At 46.5% G+C, this 18,746-nt stretch overlaps 1 protein-coding gene across 3 annotated transcripts in view; it reads left to right on the forward strand.

Annotated features, from left to right (window-relative positions):
- The window catches only part of RCAN2 (regulator of calcineurin 2), a 265,692-nt gene extending 252,399 nt beyond the window's left edge, over positions 1-13,293 (forward strand). For all 3 annotated transcript variants that reach the window (XM_060021714.1, XM_060021715.1, XM_060021716.1), the window contains one exon: positions 10,773-13,293. In XM_060021714.1, the coding sequence (XP_059877697.1) occupies positions 10,773-10,933 (161 nt within the window). In that variant the 3' untranslated portion in view covers positions 10,934-13,293. The remainder of the gene's footprint in view (positions 1-10,772) is intronic.
- Positions 13,294-18,746: the final 5,453 nt, after the last annotated feature.

The following is an 18,746-nucleotide window of genomic DNA, read 5'->3' on the forward strand; positions in this document are numbered from 1 at the left end:
GCATAATGATTCAATTTTTTTGCAGATTATACTCCATTAAAAGTTATTACAAAATAATGACTATAACTCCCTGTGCTCTTCAACATACCCTTGTTACTCATCTATTTTATACATGGTAGTTTGTATCTCTTAATCCTCTACCTGCTCTTGCCCCTCTGCCTTCCCTCTCCTCACTGAAAACCACTAGTTTGTTCTCTGTATCCGAGTTGGTTTCTGTTTTGCTATATGTATTTATTTTATCTTTTAGATTCCACATATAAGTGATATCAAATAGTATTTGTCTTTCTCTGCCTAATTTCACTAAGCATAATATTCCCTAGGTCCATCACACTGCTGCAAGTGGCAGAATCATTCTTTTTTATGGTGGAGTAATATTCATTGCGTGTGCGCATGCATGTGTGTGTGTGTGTGTGTGTGTGTGTGTATCACATCTTCTTTATCCATTCATCTGTTGATGGGCACTTGGGTTGCTTCCATATCTTGGCTACTGTAAATAACACTGCTATGAACATTGGGGTGCATGTATCTTTTCAAATTAGTGTTTTTATTTTTTCCAGATAAATACCCAAGAGTGGAATTGCTGGAACATATGGTAGTCCTATTTTTAATTTTTTGAGGAACCACTCGCTATACTGTTTTCCATAGCGGCTGCACCAATTTACATTCCCACCAATAGTGTACAAAGGTTCCCTTTTCTACACATCTTCACCAATATTTGTTATTTGTAAGACTTTTTGATGATAGCCATTCTGACAAGTGTGGGGCAAACTTTCTTTTATTGAAATAGAGCACCTCTTAAAACAAAACTATGGAAGTATTCTGCCTCTCCCCACCTCCCTCTTCCTCTCCCTCCCCTTAGCCCTCCTCCATCTTACCAAAGACCACTTCTGTTTTCCTACGTTGTTGAGGGTCGGGGCTGAGGAGAGGGGTGGGTGAGGAAGACCCCCAATCACTCACATGGATAATCTTTTCCTAACATGCACATATTCCAGACCTACTGAGGCAGGGAGGTCCACGTGTAGCCCTGATGTCTTTTCTGTGCCCTCCCAACCTCATTCCTGAACATCACAGGCAATATGGCGGTCATGCTTTCGCACTCGGTAGACCTCCATTGGAGTCCTGTCTCCACCACTTGTTTGTGGTGACCTGGAGCAATTCACTTCCCCCGCTGCACCTCTTTTTATTTAATGGTGATTATTTGACAACTTGCAAGCTCATTATGAAGATACAATAAATAATATACATAAAGCACTTAGCCCAGTGCCTGGTACATAAGAACTATCAAATCCATAGTGGGTTCTGTGATCGTTCTGCTCTGAGCAGTATTGTTTAGCAAGGCACCCTCAGAGAGGTTTCTTGTTTCCTCTGCCAGTACATGAATTACAGAGTCTACCAGGCAGTAAGAACAAGGTGCGCGTCCTTTGAGGTGTTGGTTGTTATTTACATGGGCTTGTTCTCGGAACTGCCAGTGAAATATTTGGGTTGGTCTAGGCTTTGCTTTATACCTTCTGCCACCGAAGCCTAGAGGGCGTTTTTTGACAGAAACAGCTGCTGTGCAAAAAGGAAAGGGACAGAGTTGCTCTTCAGTGACTCATCCTGCCCTCACGTCTACCTACTGCATTTTTCTCCGAGGGTTCCCAAAATTAAATATGAGCTTGTGGAATCACTACGGAATCAGAGAGAAAACATTTGCAGAAGACTTCCCTCTCTGCAAATACTTCTTCCTCCCTGGATTTTTTTAAAAAAATCCTAAATCCCTCTTTCTACTTCTGCTTAGAAAATCAGTTCTTTCTCCACTCTCAGACTGATCTGATGAATAGATGGCTAACAAATAGCTGGGATTTTATTTATTTATTTACTTATTTATTTATTTATATTTTTGGCCACACTGCACAGCTGCGGGATCTCAGTTCCCCGACCCGGGATTGAACCGAGACCACGGCAGTGAAAGCACCCAATCCTCACCACTAGACCAACAGGAAACTACCAGCTGTGATATTTAAAGTTTCAGTAAGTCCCTCTGCCCTGGGTCATCTCCTTTTTTAATTTGTAGCTGTCAATCAAGCTCCAACTTGAAGAGAGGTATTTCTCTTGCTTTAGGATGATGATTAAAACTCAGGATGTGAGTTTGAATCCAGCCTCCACTTTTTATTAGCTGTGTGACTTTGAGCAACTTTCTTAACCTCTCTGTGTCTCAGCATCCTCAACCGTAAAATCGGATCGTTGCAAACATCAAATGAGATAATAGTAAATGCTTAGTGTGTGTTACCTACTTATTGTCACCTGATTTTCAAACCGTATCTTAGTCTCCTGCTGAAATGTAAGTGCTCATGTTAAGCTCTTAGCTCAGTGTTTCTCAATGTGACATTTTGGAACTGACAATGCAGTACATTTAGCATCTTTGGGCCTCACCTACTAAATGCCAGTATCCACACCCTACCTAGTCCCTATGACAACCAAAAAAAAAAATCCACATCACATTTCCAGACACCATTGGGAATGTAGCACCTCTGATTGAGAAGCACACTAATTACACTGTGGTGGTATTTATCGGGTGGTTCTCAAATATGGCAAAGAGTCATCAGAGACACAGAGGCCAGGAGTGCCTAGTAAGGTGTCAGGTACCAGTGTGGGAGCAGAAACAAGTGGGGCAAGAGGGGGCACAGTACAGAGACATGCTCCCCGCCCCCTTCCCAGACACAGACACACATTTTCTTTCCTTCCCTTTGGAAAAATAGGGGAAGACAAGATTGCCAGTAAATAACTTAAAAATATCGTGAAATAACATATCTGTGGGAGGGAGGGTGCAGCTTTGAGCAACTTTATGATGTTTTTCACTATAACTCAGTCCTCCTACTGAGGAACCCGTTGGGCACCAAACCAAAGCAGCATCTGCCCTGCCAGGATGGAGAGAGGGTTAAAAGACAGTGAGCTCAAATACTGGCTGGTGCCTGGGGTGGAGGAACGGAGGTACCAGTCACCCCTCACCCCTTCCCGGCTCCCCACCTCTCCCCTATCTGAGAGCCAGACCAGGGCCAGGTGTCTCCGTCTACACAGTTGACCAGAGAATGGTAATCCAGGGCTTGTGGGCCCTCCCCTCCCTGCCCAATGCTATCAAGTCCTAACCCTAACACTTGATAAAAAAGGCCATCCAAATGTGAACCCTTTCAAACACTTTTCAAATCATTCTGAACCCTTCCCTCAGTCTCTGTGTTCAACCTCCCAACAGGCAGCATGTTCAGTAAAAATAACCCACATGGAAATTCCATTTTGCTTATTCCATAAATCAGGACTGATGCCCGCTACTTCCTCTTGAAAATAAATCACATTTACAATCTTAAAAATTGGGGGTAGGGGTTTGCAGTGTCAACTCAGCATGACCAAGCCTGAAATGATTTTATACTGGCATTTTCAGTTTTCTTCTTAATCAAATGTTAAAGGGCTGTTAATCCACACTGAAGTGTAGCACTCAGCACACAACACAGCATGGCCCTGCGTTCAAGGGTCGAGGTAGAGATGCTCTTGGCGCTTTTCTTGATAAGCCATCATCCATTCTTAAAATTCAGTATAGATTAATAACTGACACCTGCTTTTTCCTGTTTGGTTCAGAACTTGCTGAGGGTTAGATAAGAAATAAGGTAAATAAGATTAATAACGCCAGCTTTGTTTCTGATGAAAGACTAACGCTGAGAAGGCGGCCAAGATGAGTGACAGCCAGGGCTCCCTAGTAGTCAAGTTCAGGGAACTCCCTGGCTGTCCAGGGGTTAGGACTCTGTGCTTTCATTGCTATGGGCCCAGGTTCAATCCCTGGTCAGAGAACTAAGACCCCACAAGCCTCGCGGTGCATACAAAAAAACAAAACACAACCAAAAAAACTAGCCAAAAAAAAAAAAAAAAAAAAAAACTAGCCAAAGGAATCCTATTAAAAAAAAAATAGTGAAACCCAGAGCCATGCAGTTTTACCCAGCCTGTCCCAGAGATGGAAACAGTCAGACTGCCCCACAGTGCAGGGTTTTTTCTGCTGGGCTTAGCACGTGGCCGAGAGCACGGCAGAGCACAAGCCCTTTGCAGGCAGGGCTGGATCAAGAGAGAGGCGGCACAGGGTGAGCTGGCATTGCCAGTTCCTTTCCCCAAAGGTACCCGTTAGATGTCACTCCTCTTCCACTGCGGAGGAGTAAAAGAGGGGCCAGAGAGAGGGGTCCCAGTGATGGGCTAATGGAACTCCCTCCCCTTGGAAGGAATCACTGGAACTGGTGAAGTATCCATTCTAACATAGCATGTGAGCAGGGAAGCAAAGAGGAAAAATCACCAAAGGCAATGAATTTCAACGCAGTTGTAGGGGGTCAGCTTGCTTTTGAACAAAGAACTTACATGACCTGTGCCCCACGTATCAATTGCTACATAACAAACTACGCCAAAATGTAGGGCTTGAGCAACAGCAATCATTTATTTTGCTCACGAGTTTGCTCTTGGAGCAGGGTCCGGGGCGGGGCGCTCATCTCTGCTTCGTGCAGCGTGGCTGGGGCCACTCACCTGGGGATGGGCGAATCAGCTTTCAAGATGGTTCACTCACTTGGCTGGCAAGTTGGCATGGCTGTTGGCTGGCAGCCCAGATAGGCTGTGGTTTCTCTCCGTGGGAGCCTCTTCGGGCGCTGCTTGGGCTTCCTTATAATATGGAGGCGGGGTTCCAAGCATGAGCACCCTGGCGGAGCCAGGCGGTAGCGCCCGGCATTTTTGTGACCTAACTCAGAAGTCGCACTGGTTGCTTCTGCCATACTGTATTAGTCAAGGCATCCTAGAGGCCCGAACAGATTTTAGGGGAAGGAGCAAAGAGGAAGCAGTCCTCAGTGCAGGAGTGGCAAGGTTCTAGAAGAGTAATGTCGGGCAGGAAATATTATGACCATCTTTGCAAAACACAGTCGATCCACTACAACACGTAACTTTCCTGTTGAGAATTCACCTTGAATAGGAGAGGGAGTAGAGGTAAAGCAACAAGAAATCATGGAGGATCTATTTCCAGAGAGTCCAAAGTTACCATAAGAGATGCAAATTATCTCCGTCTATAATTTGTAGTCCCTGTATTTTTTATAATTTACTAAGTGTTGTCTTCTAAAAAGGTTCATTGTCAAGGAGATCTTACCTAGAATAACTAGCAATGGGCCAAACCAAAAAGGGCAAGATGCAGAAGGAATAAATGCCCAACTTTAGCTACAGACTGTTCACGAAAACATGAGTTGCCATGAGAGAATATTAAAAGTTAAAACCAGGACTTTCAGCAGACTTTCAACAGACTCTCTTGTAGAATCTGAAAGCAGTAGAGTCGTGAGAGGCGGGGCTGGAGAGGAATTATGAGCTCATTCTTTGAGGTCAGGTGGACCTGACTTTGAATCGTGGCTCTGCCGTTCATTACCTGTGTGATCTCAATGTCCTCCTGTATCATCGAGACATTATGAAACCCACATTACAGAGCTGTTGCCGTAATTTAAATATCCAATTTATGTGAAGTACTTAGAGCTGTGTCTGGCATTTACTAAGGGCTCAGTAAATAGCTGCTGGTGTGTTTCAGAGAGATGGCAAGTGTCTGTGACATCTCCTATGTCCTGGCCCTGAGAGCTCACAGACAATAGGACAGATACCTGCCCTTCAGTGGTTTTTAGCTTAGTGGGAAAGCTAAAACTTACACACGTCTTTTGAACTGTGCCCAAGCCCATGACAGTTCCAAAGGCCTGGATGAGAATTTAACGTGTGACCACGCACCAGAAGAGTCTACACTTGCTTGGCTGGGAATTTGTTTCATGGAAGGAGGTAGAAAACCCTAACCAATGCCTCTTCTGAGGGCTTCTGGTCCTGGCCTCTTTTCTGAGGCCTGGGGAAAGGACAGTTTGCATACGAACTCGAGGAGTTGGGAGTGTGAAGGGTGAGCCTTGGCTTGGCCTTGAAAAGACACACTGGTCTGCTTGGCCACCCCTCCTCGTCGCCTCCTGAGCCCAGTGGGGCCCCAGGGGGTGACGGCACTGACGTCAGCCTTCATGGTAGAGGAATTAGCTGAAGCCCAAAGGGAAGGTGAGGCCAAAAACAGAAAAGTTCAATAAAGCAAGACCAAAGCTATGTCTTTTGATTCTGTGGGCTCTCAGCAGCTGTTGGGTTTTGCTGGATTTTGATAGTAAGAAAGTTTCCAAAAACATAACAGTGAAATGTCAGCATTAATGGGGTCACAGCAGTAAAACAGCTCTACTACCAAGTAGTCTGACTTTGTTAACTCAATGTGAAAGTTGCCCTGCACAGGGTGGCCCGCATCCCAAGTGTGTCCCCAGCACACCTAGTCTAAGAGGAAAGCATCTCTTTTCAAATAGATAAACACACTGCAACTAGAGGTGTCTTTAAGAGAATATTCTTTATCCAAGCCAGGGCAGAGAAAGGGTTTCATCAAACAGCTAGCTTCATTATGCACATTTTACTACTATTTTTTTTTTTAAAAAGCTAGCTTCTTTCCAACAGATGAAGAAAGGGCAACATCTGATCAGTCCCCTGGCTGGGGTCCCTGCTGTCACCACCTCACCCCCAGGTCCCTTGGTCTCCATCTGCCATGGCAGATTCTTTTCTGTCATCCCCCCATCAGAAGATGAGAGGCTGTTGCTCGCCTCATCCCTGCATCACACCCAACAGGGCAACGGAGGGGACCACGGCAGCCACTAGTGTCTCTGCAAAAGGCACTGCTTCTCCAAACAGGAGGACATCGAAGGAATCCTGTGCAGAAAAACAAGAACTACCTCATCTGATGACTCAGAAATTATTTCTTTCTCTGTTTCTTGTCTGAAGGTGTCTGTCATTCAGACTTGCAAAGCGTTCCGGGAGGAAAGAGAAAATTCTAGAAACCCTGGGTACGATGAACTCCATCATTGTCCACAGGATTTGCTGTTCTCCCAGAAACAAAGATGAGAAGGCCAAAGACGAAGAGTGCTGGTGGCCGGGAGGGGCCGCAGAGCTGATCTGGGATGCCTTGCTTCTCCCGTTTGCATCCTCAGCATCCCTCCCTCTGCTACCCTCTCCCCGCACTATTATCATTTTCCAACGAAAAATTATGGTGCGGACTGGAGGAAGGGAGGGGGCAAGTTATTTGCACACCAGCTTCCTCACAGGACCACTGCCCCCGGCCTGTCACACCAAACCATGTAAGAGTGTCCACCCAGACACTGAAACACGGAGAAGCACCTAGGGGTGCTGGGTACCAAAGTAGATGCCAGTACATCTGAAGTTGCAGAGTTGCATCCTCGTGCTGCTAAACTCTCTTTGCAACACGCGCCCCCAGTAAGCTGTCAGGTGTTTGAAAACAGCTGCTCAAAGAAGCCACCACCCAAAGTCTGCCCACCTGTTGCCCGGAGCCTCTCATGGAACGCTGAGGTGAAGCCGGCTGCACACCGCTTCCTCTCTTTAGCAGCGTCTGCAGTGGCTCTCCTCCCTTGGGCTTTTGATAAAAATGACAAATCGCTTTAAAGGAGAACGGAACAAACACACTTCACTGAGCTGTGAGTAGCGCCAATGTGTACGTCCCAACCACAAGGGCACGTAGGGTAATAAGTTCAGTGTGGATTCCAGGGAAGTTAGGTTCGGACAGACTCCGTCCCTGCTAGCCGGCAGGGAAGCAAAGCGTAGCACGAGTTCTGCTCCGTGTTCCCTGTTTTTGTCACTCTCCTCTCCTGAATCCACGCTGGCCCCGTCAGCTCTCTGTATCAAAAAAGTCAACCTCCCTGGTGGTGCAGTGGTTGAGAGTCTGCCTGCCGATGCAGGGGACACGGGTTCGAGCCCTGGTCTGGGAGGGTCCCACATGCCGCGGAGCGACTGGGCCCGTGAGGCACACCTACTGAGCCTGCGCGTCTGGAGCCTGTGCTCCGCAACAAGAGAGGCCGCGATAGTGAGAGGCCCGCGCACCGTGATGAAGAGTGGCCCCCACTCGCTGCAACTGGGGAAAGCCCTCGCACAGACACGGAGACCCAACACAGCCAAAAATTAATTAATTAATGATTAATTAAAAAAAGAAAAGCTACAGTAGTCAAGAGAGTGTAGTATTGGCATCAAGGTAGACAAATAAATGAATGGAATAGAATAGAAAGTCCAGAGATAAAAAAAAAAAAGGTCAACCTTATTCACATAACTCTCTCTACCTACAATTTCACCCAATCTCGACTTTAAGTTATAGAGTCTTCATGGCCGTATTTCTGTGGCTCTAGCTAGTTCTCGCCCTCTTTGTTGCTGCCAAGGTCCAGGGAAGTGCTGGAGGTGTGATGCTCCATTTTTGTGAACTATCCGGGGCCCTCATCCAGGATGTTGGTTCGGGGCGGGGTGTGGAGGTCCAGTAAAGACTCCTCCGACTCTTGACAGAGAGAGACCTCTCTTAGCAAGATATGGCTGTATCCGTTTGCTAGGGCTGCCTCAACAGAGGACCACAAACAGTGGCTTACACAACAGCAGCGTATTGCTTCACGTTCTGCAGGTTAAAAGTCCAAGATCAAGGTGTTGGATCAACACAGAGCCATGCTCCTTCTGAAGGTGCTGGGGGAGGATCTGGCCCAGGCTTCTCTTGTAGCTTCTGGTCGTTCCTTGGATTGTGGCAACATAAGTTCAGTCTTCACATGCAGTTCTCCCTGGATGAGTGCCCATGTCCTAATTTCCCCTTTTTATAAGGAAACCAGTCATTTTGAAATAGGGCCCACCCCGATGGCCTCATTTTAACTTAGTCATCTGTGAAGAGCCTGTTTCCAAATAGGGTCATGGTCATAGGTACTGGGAGTCAGGACTTCACCGTCTTTGGTGGGGACAGGGGCGGGGGTGGGGAACACAATTCAACCCATAGCAACACATGACTCTGAACATTCACATCCCCCTCAGCATCACTTAGAAGAGATGCGATGCTTATTGCATTGTCAGTGCTTCTCAGTCCCTAACGTCAGCACTAAATTTAAAACTGTGCCTTGCAAGCGTTTGCTGTTTTCACCGTGGACATTTCCCAAGGTGCACACAGGAGCACATAAACGCGACCCCAGCTCTGGCGCTGACAGTCCTGGCCCCGGCCCTCCGGAAGGGCACTGTCCACTGCAGACTGAGGAGGACAGGCAAGATGCCTGGACTGAGTGGTGTCTGGCTCTGATCCTGGAGGGAGGGCAAGACTTCGGGGACTAGGTGAGACTACAGCAAATAAAAGTATCTGGTTTGGTGAGTATACAAATGTGGCTGTCATGATTGGTGAGAGACTGTGCAGCGTCTTTTGTCCTAGTCTAAGAAATGAGGACTTGATCTAGTGAGACCTGGAGAGCCACTGACCAGGAGGTTGTCTGGGAGACATTGCTTTTAGGTGTTTCCCATCCACGAAGGATGGGAAAGGAAAGATAGGACGTCGGAAGAAGATTAAGTGTGTCAGCAGTTAACCTGAGAAGTTACAAGCATGCAGATTGAGAATGCCCCTTGCACCCTGCCACCTCCTGGACGCCTTCTACTTGTCTCTTAGACCCAGGTCAGCCGTCGCCTCCACTGGGAAGCCTTTCAGAGTTACTTGCTCCTTGCAATGTGGTACCACTGTCCTTGACATATATTGCCACCCCAGCACTTACCATAGTATTTTGTGGTACTTTCTGTTTTCCTGTGCCATCACTGGGCTGTGCTCTTGTGGAAGACACAAATATTTTTGAATGTGCCTTGTATCCTTTATGATTAGCAATGGGCCAGAGCATAGGAGATGCTCAGTAGATACACCCTGAAGTGAAACAGAGACAGACAGGAAGCCTGCTGGCTAATAGTGAATTGACTACAAGAAGAACCAGTCAAGAATAGACTACTAGGGCTTCCCTGGTGGCGCAGTGGTTGAGAGTCCGCCTGCCGATGCAGGGCACACGGGTTCGTGCCCCGGTCTGGGAAGATCCCACATGCCGCGGAGCGGCTGGGCCCGTGAGCCATGACCACTGAGCCTGCGCGTCCGGAGCCTGTGCTCCGCAATGGGAGGGGCCACAACATAGACTCTTGGAACTGGAGGGAACTTGACCGTCATCAAAACCTGTTACCGGGGTCTTCCGTGGTGGCGCAGTGGTTGAGAGTCCGCCTGCAGATGCAGGGGACGCGGGTTCGTGCCCCGGCCCGAGAGGATCCCACATGCCGCGGAGCGGCTGGGCCCGTGAGCCATGGCCGCTGAGCCTGTGCGTCTGGAGCCTGTGCTACGCAACGGGAGAGGCCACAACAGTGAGAGGCCCGCATACCGCAAAAAAAAAAAAAAAAAAAACTTGTTACCATGTAACCACTGGAAATCCCAGATGAGCGGCGATTCCAGCTTATTCCGTCCTGGGGCAGCTCTTGCCATAAGAAATGTACAGCAAGAGGAGAACTTGGAGAACTTCTCCAAAAGATGAAGGAGTGAGGTGATGGGCTCAGGATTACTCAGCCGTTAACAGCAATGCTGGGAAATAGAAGAGAAACTGGTAACTTACTGCCAGGCCCATCACCCCAATCCCTTGGACTGTAGTTATTACCATTTTGAAGTTTACAGCTGCGGATACTGAGGCTAAGAGAGGTGAAGGGGCCTGTTCAGGGCTGTACAGGTGACGGGGGGCAGAGCTGAGATGCAAAGACGGATCAATCTCATTTCACTTTCCAACACCAGCCCTGGAGAAGACTCAGCATCTCCTGAGACACGTAAAATGCGCCCTCACTTCCTAAACAAACTTCACCAAATCGTTTGTGTAGAAATCCCTCCCGCATTCTTACCCCCCATTTCTCTTGCTTTTCAGGAGAGAAGTATGAGCTCCATGCAGGGACCGAGTCCACCCCAAGTGTCGTCGTGCACGTGTGTGACAGTGACATCGAGGAAGAAGAGGATCCAAAGACGTCCCCAAAGCCAAAAATCATCCAGACCCGGCGTCCCGGCCCGCCGCCCTCCGTGTCCAACTGAGCTCACTGCTCCACCTCGAAGAGAATACCCGTCTCCTCTTTATCATGCTTTTCCCCCCCCTGTTGTTTGTTTGTCAAAAAAAAAAAAATTGCCTTTAAATCCCTGGGTGTTTGGTTGTTTGAGATTCCTTCCTTGTAATCAAGCCTCTCGGACAAAAGGGCTAGGAAAAGGTGATATGTTTCCTGATCATATCATACCCATCGAGTGTAAGACATTATTTAGAAGATTCTAGAAAAAAAAGTAGTATTTTCTTATTAAACAATCAGCACAGCCTAACCTTCGTGCTCTCCTGTTGATCCAAGCCGGAGACGTCAGTGGCAAATAGCACCTGTGTTGCTTGTGAGCCGTTCCAGTCCCAGTCCCGACGTGTGTGCGTTGTTCTTTCCTGGCCACTTAAGTAGGACCATAAGTAAACTTGACTTTGACTGCATGAGATATTCCCATCTGGTCTCCTCAGTCCTCTGCATCCCGACATTCCCAGGACATGCATGATCACCAGCATTTATTTTCACGATTTGACGATATACTCTAAGTCACAGATGGTCAGCGTCCAGTCATGTCCTATCTAGATTAGCAAAATTATCAGCGTCCTCCAGCTTATTAAACAAGTCTGGGTGTAGTCACTCTTTCGAGTCAAAGACTTCATAGCTCTGTTAAAATTCCTGGAGGAAAAACTGAGCTTGGCCCCAAAGACATCCCTCCATAGATTTTGAACCACGATTTCATTGTAGAAGTTTCCCTGCCTCGTTGGGGAGGCTTGTCCAGGATGATAGAGACCGATTTCAGACAAATCTGTTTATCACAGAAGTTTCATGGTGTCTGAATGATTGTTTTTTTTCTCTTTGTATATTTGTACAAATGTTTCAGCTGTGCTTTTAAATATCTGGATGTCTTTTATTTAGGGATTGTTGAGCCATTAGCTGCTTTAAAGCATATGTGCATTGCTTATGAATGCATTCATATACTAATACAGGTAATCTGATAATATTACACTCTATTATGGATAATGCTGAATTTTGAAAGGGCACAAAACTTCTCATGCCAATATATAAATGACTAGCCAACATCTTTGCTATCAAGAGCAGTTGCTTTTAAATAAAGCGAAGAAGCAAGTGTCGGTTGCAGACAGTTGAAATGCAGCTAAATCAATGTAGCAGCCACTGAGCATATTCAAAGGGAAAGACTGATAGATAAATGTATGCGGTTCCTACTCGTGCAATGCCGTATTGCTCAAAAACGTATTTGTTTTTGTTACATGTGATTTTTCTATTTCTCTAGCCCAAAGTGCATTATAGAAGATACACCTATAGAACCATTACCTTCTGCTCTATGTGCCAGGCCTCATCTGCTCCTGTACATTCATGAATTACTTTAGATGCAAATGCCAATTACGATGGAGTGGGGAAATACTTTCATTACCCAAGCCTCAGAAAAACACAAAGAACAATAACACAGCCACCTGATGGAAGGATTGTTGTGGTTTTTGATTAAGGTGTAAGTTTCATCAGAAACTTAAAACATTAGACTGATTACTCAGAAACAAAAGTCCGTTCTACTGTGAATATAGCAATATAGTACTGGATACAGTACAGGTGAAACTGAGGACAGACAGCATTGCTTGTAAAATCCTGAGTTTCCATAGAAAAATGAAGGCTCCTTTGAAAAATAAAATCTGAGGAGTATATAACAAGCAAATGCTTTGACTTTCCTTTTCTGTGAAGGTTTTTGGTTTTTCATGGACAAATGAAAAGATTAGATTTAATAGTGGAGAATTCTTCGCTCTAGTGGAAGAAGTTGAGAACTACAGTCCATTTTGTGCTGATTCTCTTCTTAAGCATCAGAATTTTTAGAAGGCAGGCTCTGGAGAAATCTGGGTGAGAGAAACTATTTGGAAATGACTTCTCAATGTTTCAAAACAGATCCATCAGACATTTCCAACAAGATTTAGTAAAAGTTGAAATGACCATTGTGTGTCATCAAAAAAACCCTCAGTGGAATGTATGACCCAAGTGGTTAGTCTTGGTGACATTTATTGCAAAGTGTCAATGTTAATCTGTCTCAGATCAAGCAGTTCTCTCATGAGGTTGGGTTTGGGGAGGTGGGGAGAAACACGTGTCCCAGGAGAGGGAGAAGAAACGGGGGACTCCTTGAAGGGTTTCGGTGGCCCCTCCGAGCACCATGCAAGTCACAGTTGCCTCAGCATCTCCGTGAGCCACAGGATGCAAACCTCTTCAGCACTATTTTAAGTTTGAAAAGTTTAAATATGGAGGAGGAGGGGGAGATTGCCACCAACTGAATCATTTGTGCACGTGTATAGCTCAAAGAGCTTAGATTTCAAATATACCTGGTGAATGACTCTGTCCACGTAGTGTAATTTCTGTGTTTTCTGCCTGAGTTGGATATTTCTGAGTGGTGATTGTGGAGGAGGGCGATTCGGCCTATAGTCTTTCTAAGATGTTACCAAGAGATGAAATTAACTCATCTGAGCTCTTCCTGAAATGGGGTGGGGGGAGCTGGTTGGCAGCATCTCATGAAGGAAGAGGAATTCAAGGCTTGGAGGGGTGGGAGGGGCTCTGATAAGGGGTCTGGGAGAGCCCCTGTTTATTGTCACACTTCAGCCAGCTTGGTCCTAAAAGCCATTCCAAGTGTACACGGACACTTTTAATATAACCCCCACTCTATTCTTTAGTTTAAAACACTGTAATAGACCTGAAGTAGGCAAAATTTTACTACATGGAACACAGAAAGCACTATCATAAAATAAAAGATGGGTACATTGTCCTTCATTAAAATTAAGAGTATCTGTTCATCAAATTACACCATTAGGAGAGTGAAAAGGAAAGCCTCAGAGTGGGAGAAGATAAATGTCTTAATTACACAGAGTTGTTAAATAACTCACACCCAAAATGTAAAAAGAACTTCTGCAAATTAATACAGAAAAGACAGACAATTCGTTTTGTAAGAACGGTCAAAATCCTTAAGCAGGTACTTCAAATATACAGGCAATTCACACTTACACATGCACACTTGAAATACCCCTATGGCCCATAAATGTTAAAATGTGTTCAACATCAGTTCTCATCAGAGAAAGGCAAATCAAAGCCTCAAATAGGTACACTATACACAATTCAAAATGGCCAAAATTAAGTATGGGGAAATGCAAAGTGTTAATGGTATCAGTCAAGGCAGAGTATAAACTGGTACTACCACGTTGGAATACTGTTTGGTAATATCTACCAAGGCTAAACATAGACTGATGTGGGAGGGATTCCACTCCAGGACAGACACCCAGCAGATCTGAGTTCTCACATCCACCAGAGTACTTGTACAATAGTGTTCCCAGTAGCAGGGCTTATAATAGCCGTTAACTGGATACACCCAAATGACCTTCAATTGTTGAGTGGATAAATAAACTGTGGTATATTACAAAGTGATTAAAAAACACAAATTACAGAGATATACCACAACATGGTTGGGTCTCAAAATCACACTTTCGAGCAAAAAAAATACATGAAAGTGTCCATCATGTAAGACTCCATTTATGATGTTAAGAAACAGTCAGAATTGACCTATATGGATAGAAATTATAATAGTGTCTACCTTTTGGAGGACATTGACTGAGAAGGGGCACACAGGAGCCTTCTGGGGGCTATAAACATTCTACATCTCTCTACATCTCCATCTAGACCTCTGCGCACGTGTGCATATGCAAAATTCACTCAAAATGCATGCAGTATATATGTAAATTACACCTCAGCTGAAACAAAACCACCATGGAAACGGGAAGGAACCATTAGTTGTAAAAAAGGATTGGAATGTTCTCACCCTAAGAGCACATCTCATGGATCTTAGGTTGGTGAGATATTTCCATATGCACAAAGCCTTCCTTTACAATCTATAAATAAGTATTTTATAAACTAGAAAGCATAGGACTTAAGCCCTGGGCGAGGCACTGTTCATTCAGGTGGCAAATATGTACAAAAGACCTACTATGTGCCTGACCCTGGGTTCCAGTGGTGGAAAAGGTGGATATTGTCCCTGCCGGTTCACGGAATAGAGTCTAGTGTGGAAAAGGGACAATAAACAAAGAAGTAAGCAGACCAATAATTAGAAATTCTGGTAGATGGGCACAGTGAGGAAAAGCCAGAACACAGTAGGAGTGTTAGCGGAAGTCCGTGTTCCCGACGCACAGTGAGGCCAAACAAACTGAGCGTTGGAGTTAGGAGCAGGGAAAGGTTTCTTGTGGGGCCCTGCAAGGAGACGGGTGGCTCGTGCCCTTAAAAGCCCGAGATCCTCAAAGATCGGCAAAGCAGTTTTAAAAGCCAGGTGAGGGCTTCCCTGGTGGTGCAGTGGTTGAGAGTCCGCCTGCCGATGCAGGGCACACGGGTTCGTGCCCCGGTCTGGGAGGATCCCACATGCCGCGGAGCGGCTGGGCCCGTGAGCCATGGCCGCTGAGCCTGCGCGTCCGGAGCCTGTGCTCCACAACGGGAGAGACCACAACAGTGAGAAGCCCGCGTACCACAAAAAAAATGCCAGGTGTTGGCGGGGGGGGGGGGGGGGTCCCAGGGTATATGATCAGCTCATGCACAATTCTCTGATTGGCTGATGGTGAGGTAACAGTGTGGTGTCACAGGGGTCAACATTACCAGTCCTTAGGCTCCAGGAGGCCTCGGGGCTGTGTGCTCATGGTCATCAAGTAGTTAACATCTTCCATGTGGTGGGGCTTTTCACATCTGTAAAACGACTCAGGAAATGTGCATCGATACTGTTATCTAGGTACTTCAGAGAGGAGCTAAAGCAGAGGATACGAGGGAAGGCCTGTCCTGGGAAGGCCCCATAGGGTCCTGCTCAGTTACATGAGGACAGAGAATAAAAGTAGAGGATCAGGATCAGGGAAGGCTTCTCTGAAAAGGAAACATTGACACTGAACAGAGAAGAAACTAGCCATCGATCGAGGTGCTGGAAGAGAGTTCCAGGCAGCAGGGGGAAGGCGGGGGACGTGGAGATGCCTCTTCATTTTGGAGGGAACTTGAGAGTGTCATCAGTATGGCAGAGGTACAGAGGATGAGGGCAAGTGTGGTCCCAGATGAGTTTGGGAAAGGGGGCAGGGCTTAGGCTCCATAGAGCTTGGCAGGCCAACCTAGGGGGCTTGGAATTCATTTTAAGCACAATGAGAAGGGTTTTCAGCAGAGGAAATGTATGACCCACTTCATCTTGTGACAGATGCTGCTTTAATAGACACTTCCTAACACAAAGCCACAGCCCTAAGTGTCCAGATACTCCAGTGTGAGGGACCTGACCCTCTACCGCCCACTTCATCCTTGAAAAAGATAGCTTTGAATAGCTGTATTCATCACCGCAGTCTTATCTACCGAGCTCAGCACCAACATCAGTACGCAATGTCTTTTCATGATTCTAGAAAAGTTTGTTTTTGTTCTTATTCCTTCTCAAGTCGTTGACAAGGCCCTGGTGCAGGAAAGGGGAGACAGAGCAGGTGATGAAGAATAAGTCGGTGATGCAGGGAAACCTTCATTTATCAGCTGGTACAGAGTGTCCCTGCTAGAAGACACCATGCAGAGAGTCACGGAACACTTAGCAGGCTCGCCCCTTAAATCTGCAATCTGAGAAACCGAAAATCTCAAGCAAAAAGTTTTCTGTCAAACTCATTCATCTGCTCCTTTCCAAGAGAGTCTGGGGAAGTGTTATTGGAGTTGATTCAGGGGCTTTTTATGTCTCTAAAAGGAAACTGTATCCAAGGTTAATTGTGTGTGTGTGTGTGTGTGTGTGTGTGTGTGTGTGAACCCAAGCGCGTTTGGTATAAGTTGGAAATAGGAAGCCCAGAATAAGCTGAAATGATTGAAATACTTTGCACAAAAAAGTATCCCTCCTTGACTCTCTTGCCTTATTTTCCATTCTCACCCAATAATTGGGTTTGAAAACCTTAGGGCTGGGCAGGACTGTGGAGCATCTTTGACTAGTTGTAATCATTAGTGAAATTATTGTTCCCCAAACGGACTTTGGATTTGCCTGTGGGGTCATTTTATTCTTAAAGCAAGATTTATAGCTGTTTCTCTAATGTGGCCAACCTCAGCCCCTGATAGCCTGTTTCCCAAGCCCCAACCCCCTTTTGGGTGGAGACACTCCCGTCCCCAGATGCCATGGTGTTGGTGGCCCTCCACTGAGTGGCCAGGCACTGCACTCAGCTGGAAGGATTCCCCCACCCAAGATCACACCCGCACCCCAGGGACAGCCTGCATGCAGTGACTAGCTATGCTGTAGAGGGAAAACCCCATCCTGCAGCTCTGAAAGGCCACCGCAGTTCCAGAGCTCCCTGTGGGGTCGGCTAAGGTCTCTGCATCTCAGGTCAACTCTTTTACTTTGCCTAATTGTATCGCCTTCACTCCCCCATACATGTGGACCTTAAAGGCTCCCTGGTAAACTTCCTCTAGGCACATCTCCCTCTGAGTCTGTGTCCCAGAGAAACTAACCTCACACATCCTGGACCACCTGTTCTCCATCCTTGGAGTTCTGGGAACTGTACAAGTCTTCTCCATATGTCCCGCTGCCTTTGCATTCCTGGTGTGGATCAGTTATACCAGGGGTTAGTAGCTTCTCTAAAAGCAGCCCAGCGAAGTTCCATTCCGTGCTTTCTTTGAGCCGTCCGGCTGAGTTCAGGGCTGGGGGAGTAGATGTGCTGGAAACTCAGCCCAAACTCCCATGTTGGAGAAATCAGCCAATCAGCCCTGCGGGGGCAGAAGCACAATGAACATCTGTTTTTGTCTGTTGTGTCGACTTAAAAAAAATGCACAACGTGAGAGTTGCGAGTTAAGTTTTATTTGGGGCAAAATGAGGAGTGCATCTCGGGAGACAGCATTTCAGATAGCTCTGAGAAACTGCTCCAAAGATGTGGCGGGGCGGGGGGGGGAACGTCAATATATATGTGATCTTGGTGAAGTGGGAGTACACACAATCAAGCACATATTTTCGCAGAGGTTCTCACGAGGGTTACTTCTAGTCACGAGGAGCAGACATCACCATGAAGGAATTTGGTGCTTTTCTAGATACGAGGAGATGCAAGAACTGGGCTCATAAAATCAGCTCCTGGGGCTTCCCTGGTGGCGCAGTGGTTGAGAGTCCGCCTGCCGATGCAGGGGACACGGGTTCGTGCCCCGGTCCGGGAGGATCCCACATGCCGCGGAGCGGCTGGGCCCGTGAGCCATGGCCGCTGAGCCTGCGCGTCCGGAGCCTGTGCTCCGCAACGGGAGAGGCCACAACAGTGAGAGGCCCGCGTACCGCAAAAAAAAAAAAAAAAAAAAAAATCAGCTCCTGAAAGCATCTAACTAGCTGAAGACCTGTTCTGCCCGTTTTTCTCAGAGCACCGAGGGCCTCATTCCTGATCTCCACCCTGAATTCCTTTCAGGGGTGTTGAAGGTCAGCAGCTGCAGCGGCACCTGATTTAATCCTTGTAGAGTAGATGGCAAGTACCAGTTTGTAGTTGACAGTTGTCAGGGGTCCTTATGAAAAACACAGATGGGCCTGTGGTAAAGAGGGCTGGACCCACCCTAATTCTGGCCTGTGTGCCACCCTTGTATCTGAGAAAGCGATAGAGATCATGTCTATGACTTTAGACAAGTTACTCGAGTCGTTGAAACTCAGTTTTCTCTCCTGTAAAATGGGTATAAAAACCTACTTTGTCATGAGGACTTAATAAGCTAATGCTAATAACGGTAGCAATTATTACTGGTGACTGAATTCACACATTTTGGTGCCAAGTGACCTGGGTTTAAACAACCCCTACCCCCTGCTCTGCTGC

Source organism: Delphinus delphis, chromosome 10 (genome assembly GCF_949987515.2).
Source record: "Delphinus delphis chromosome 10, mDelDel1.2, whole genome shotgun sequence".
NCBI classification, from domain to species: Eukaryota; Metazoa; Chordata; class Mammalia; order Artiodactyla; family Delphinidae; genus Delphinus; species Delphinus delphis.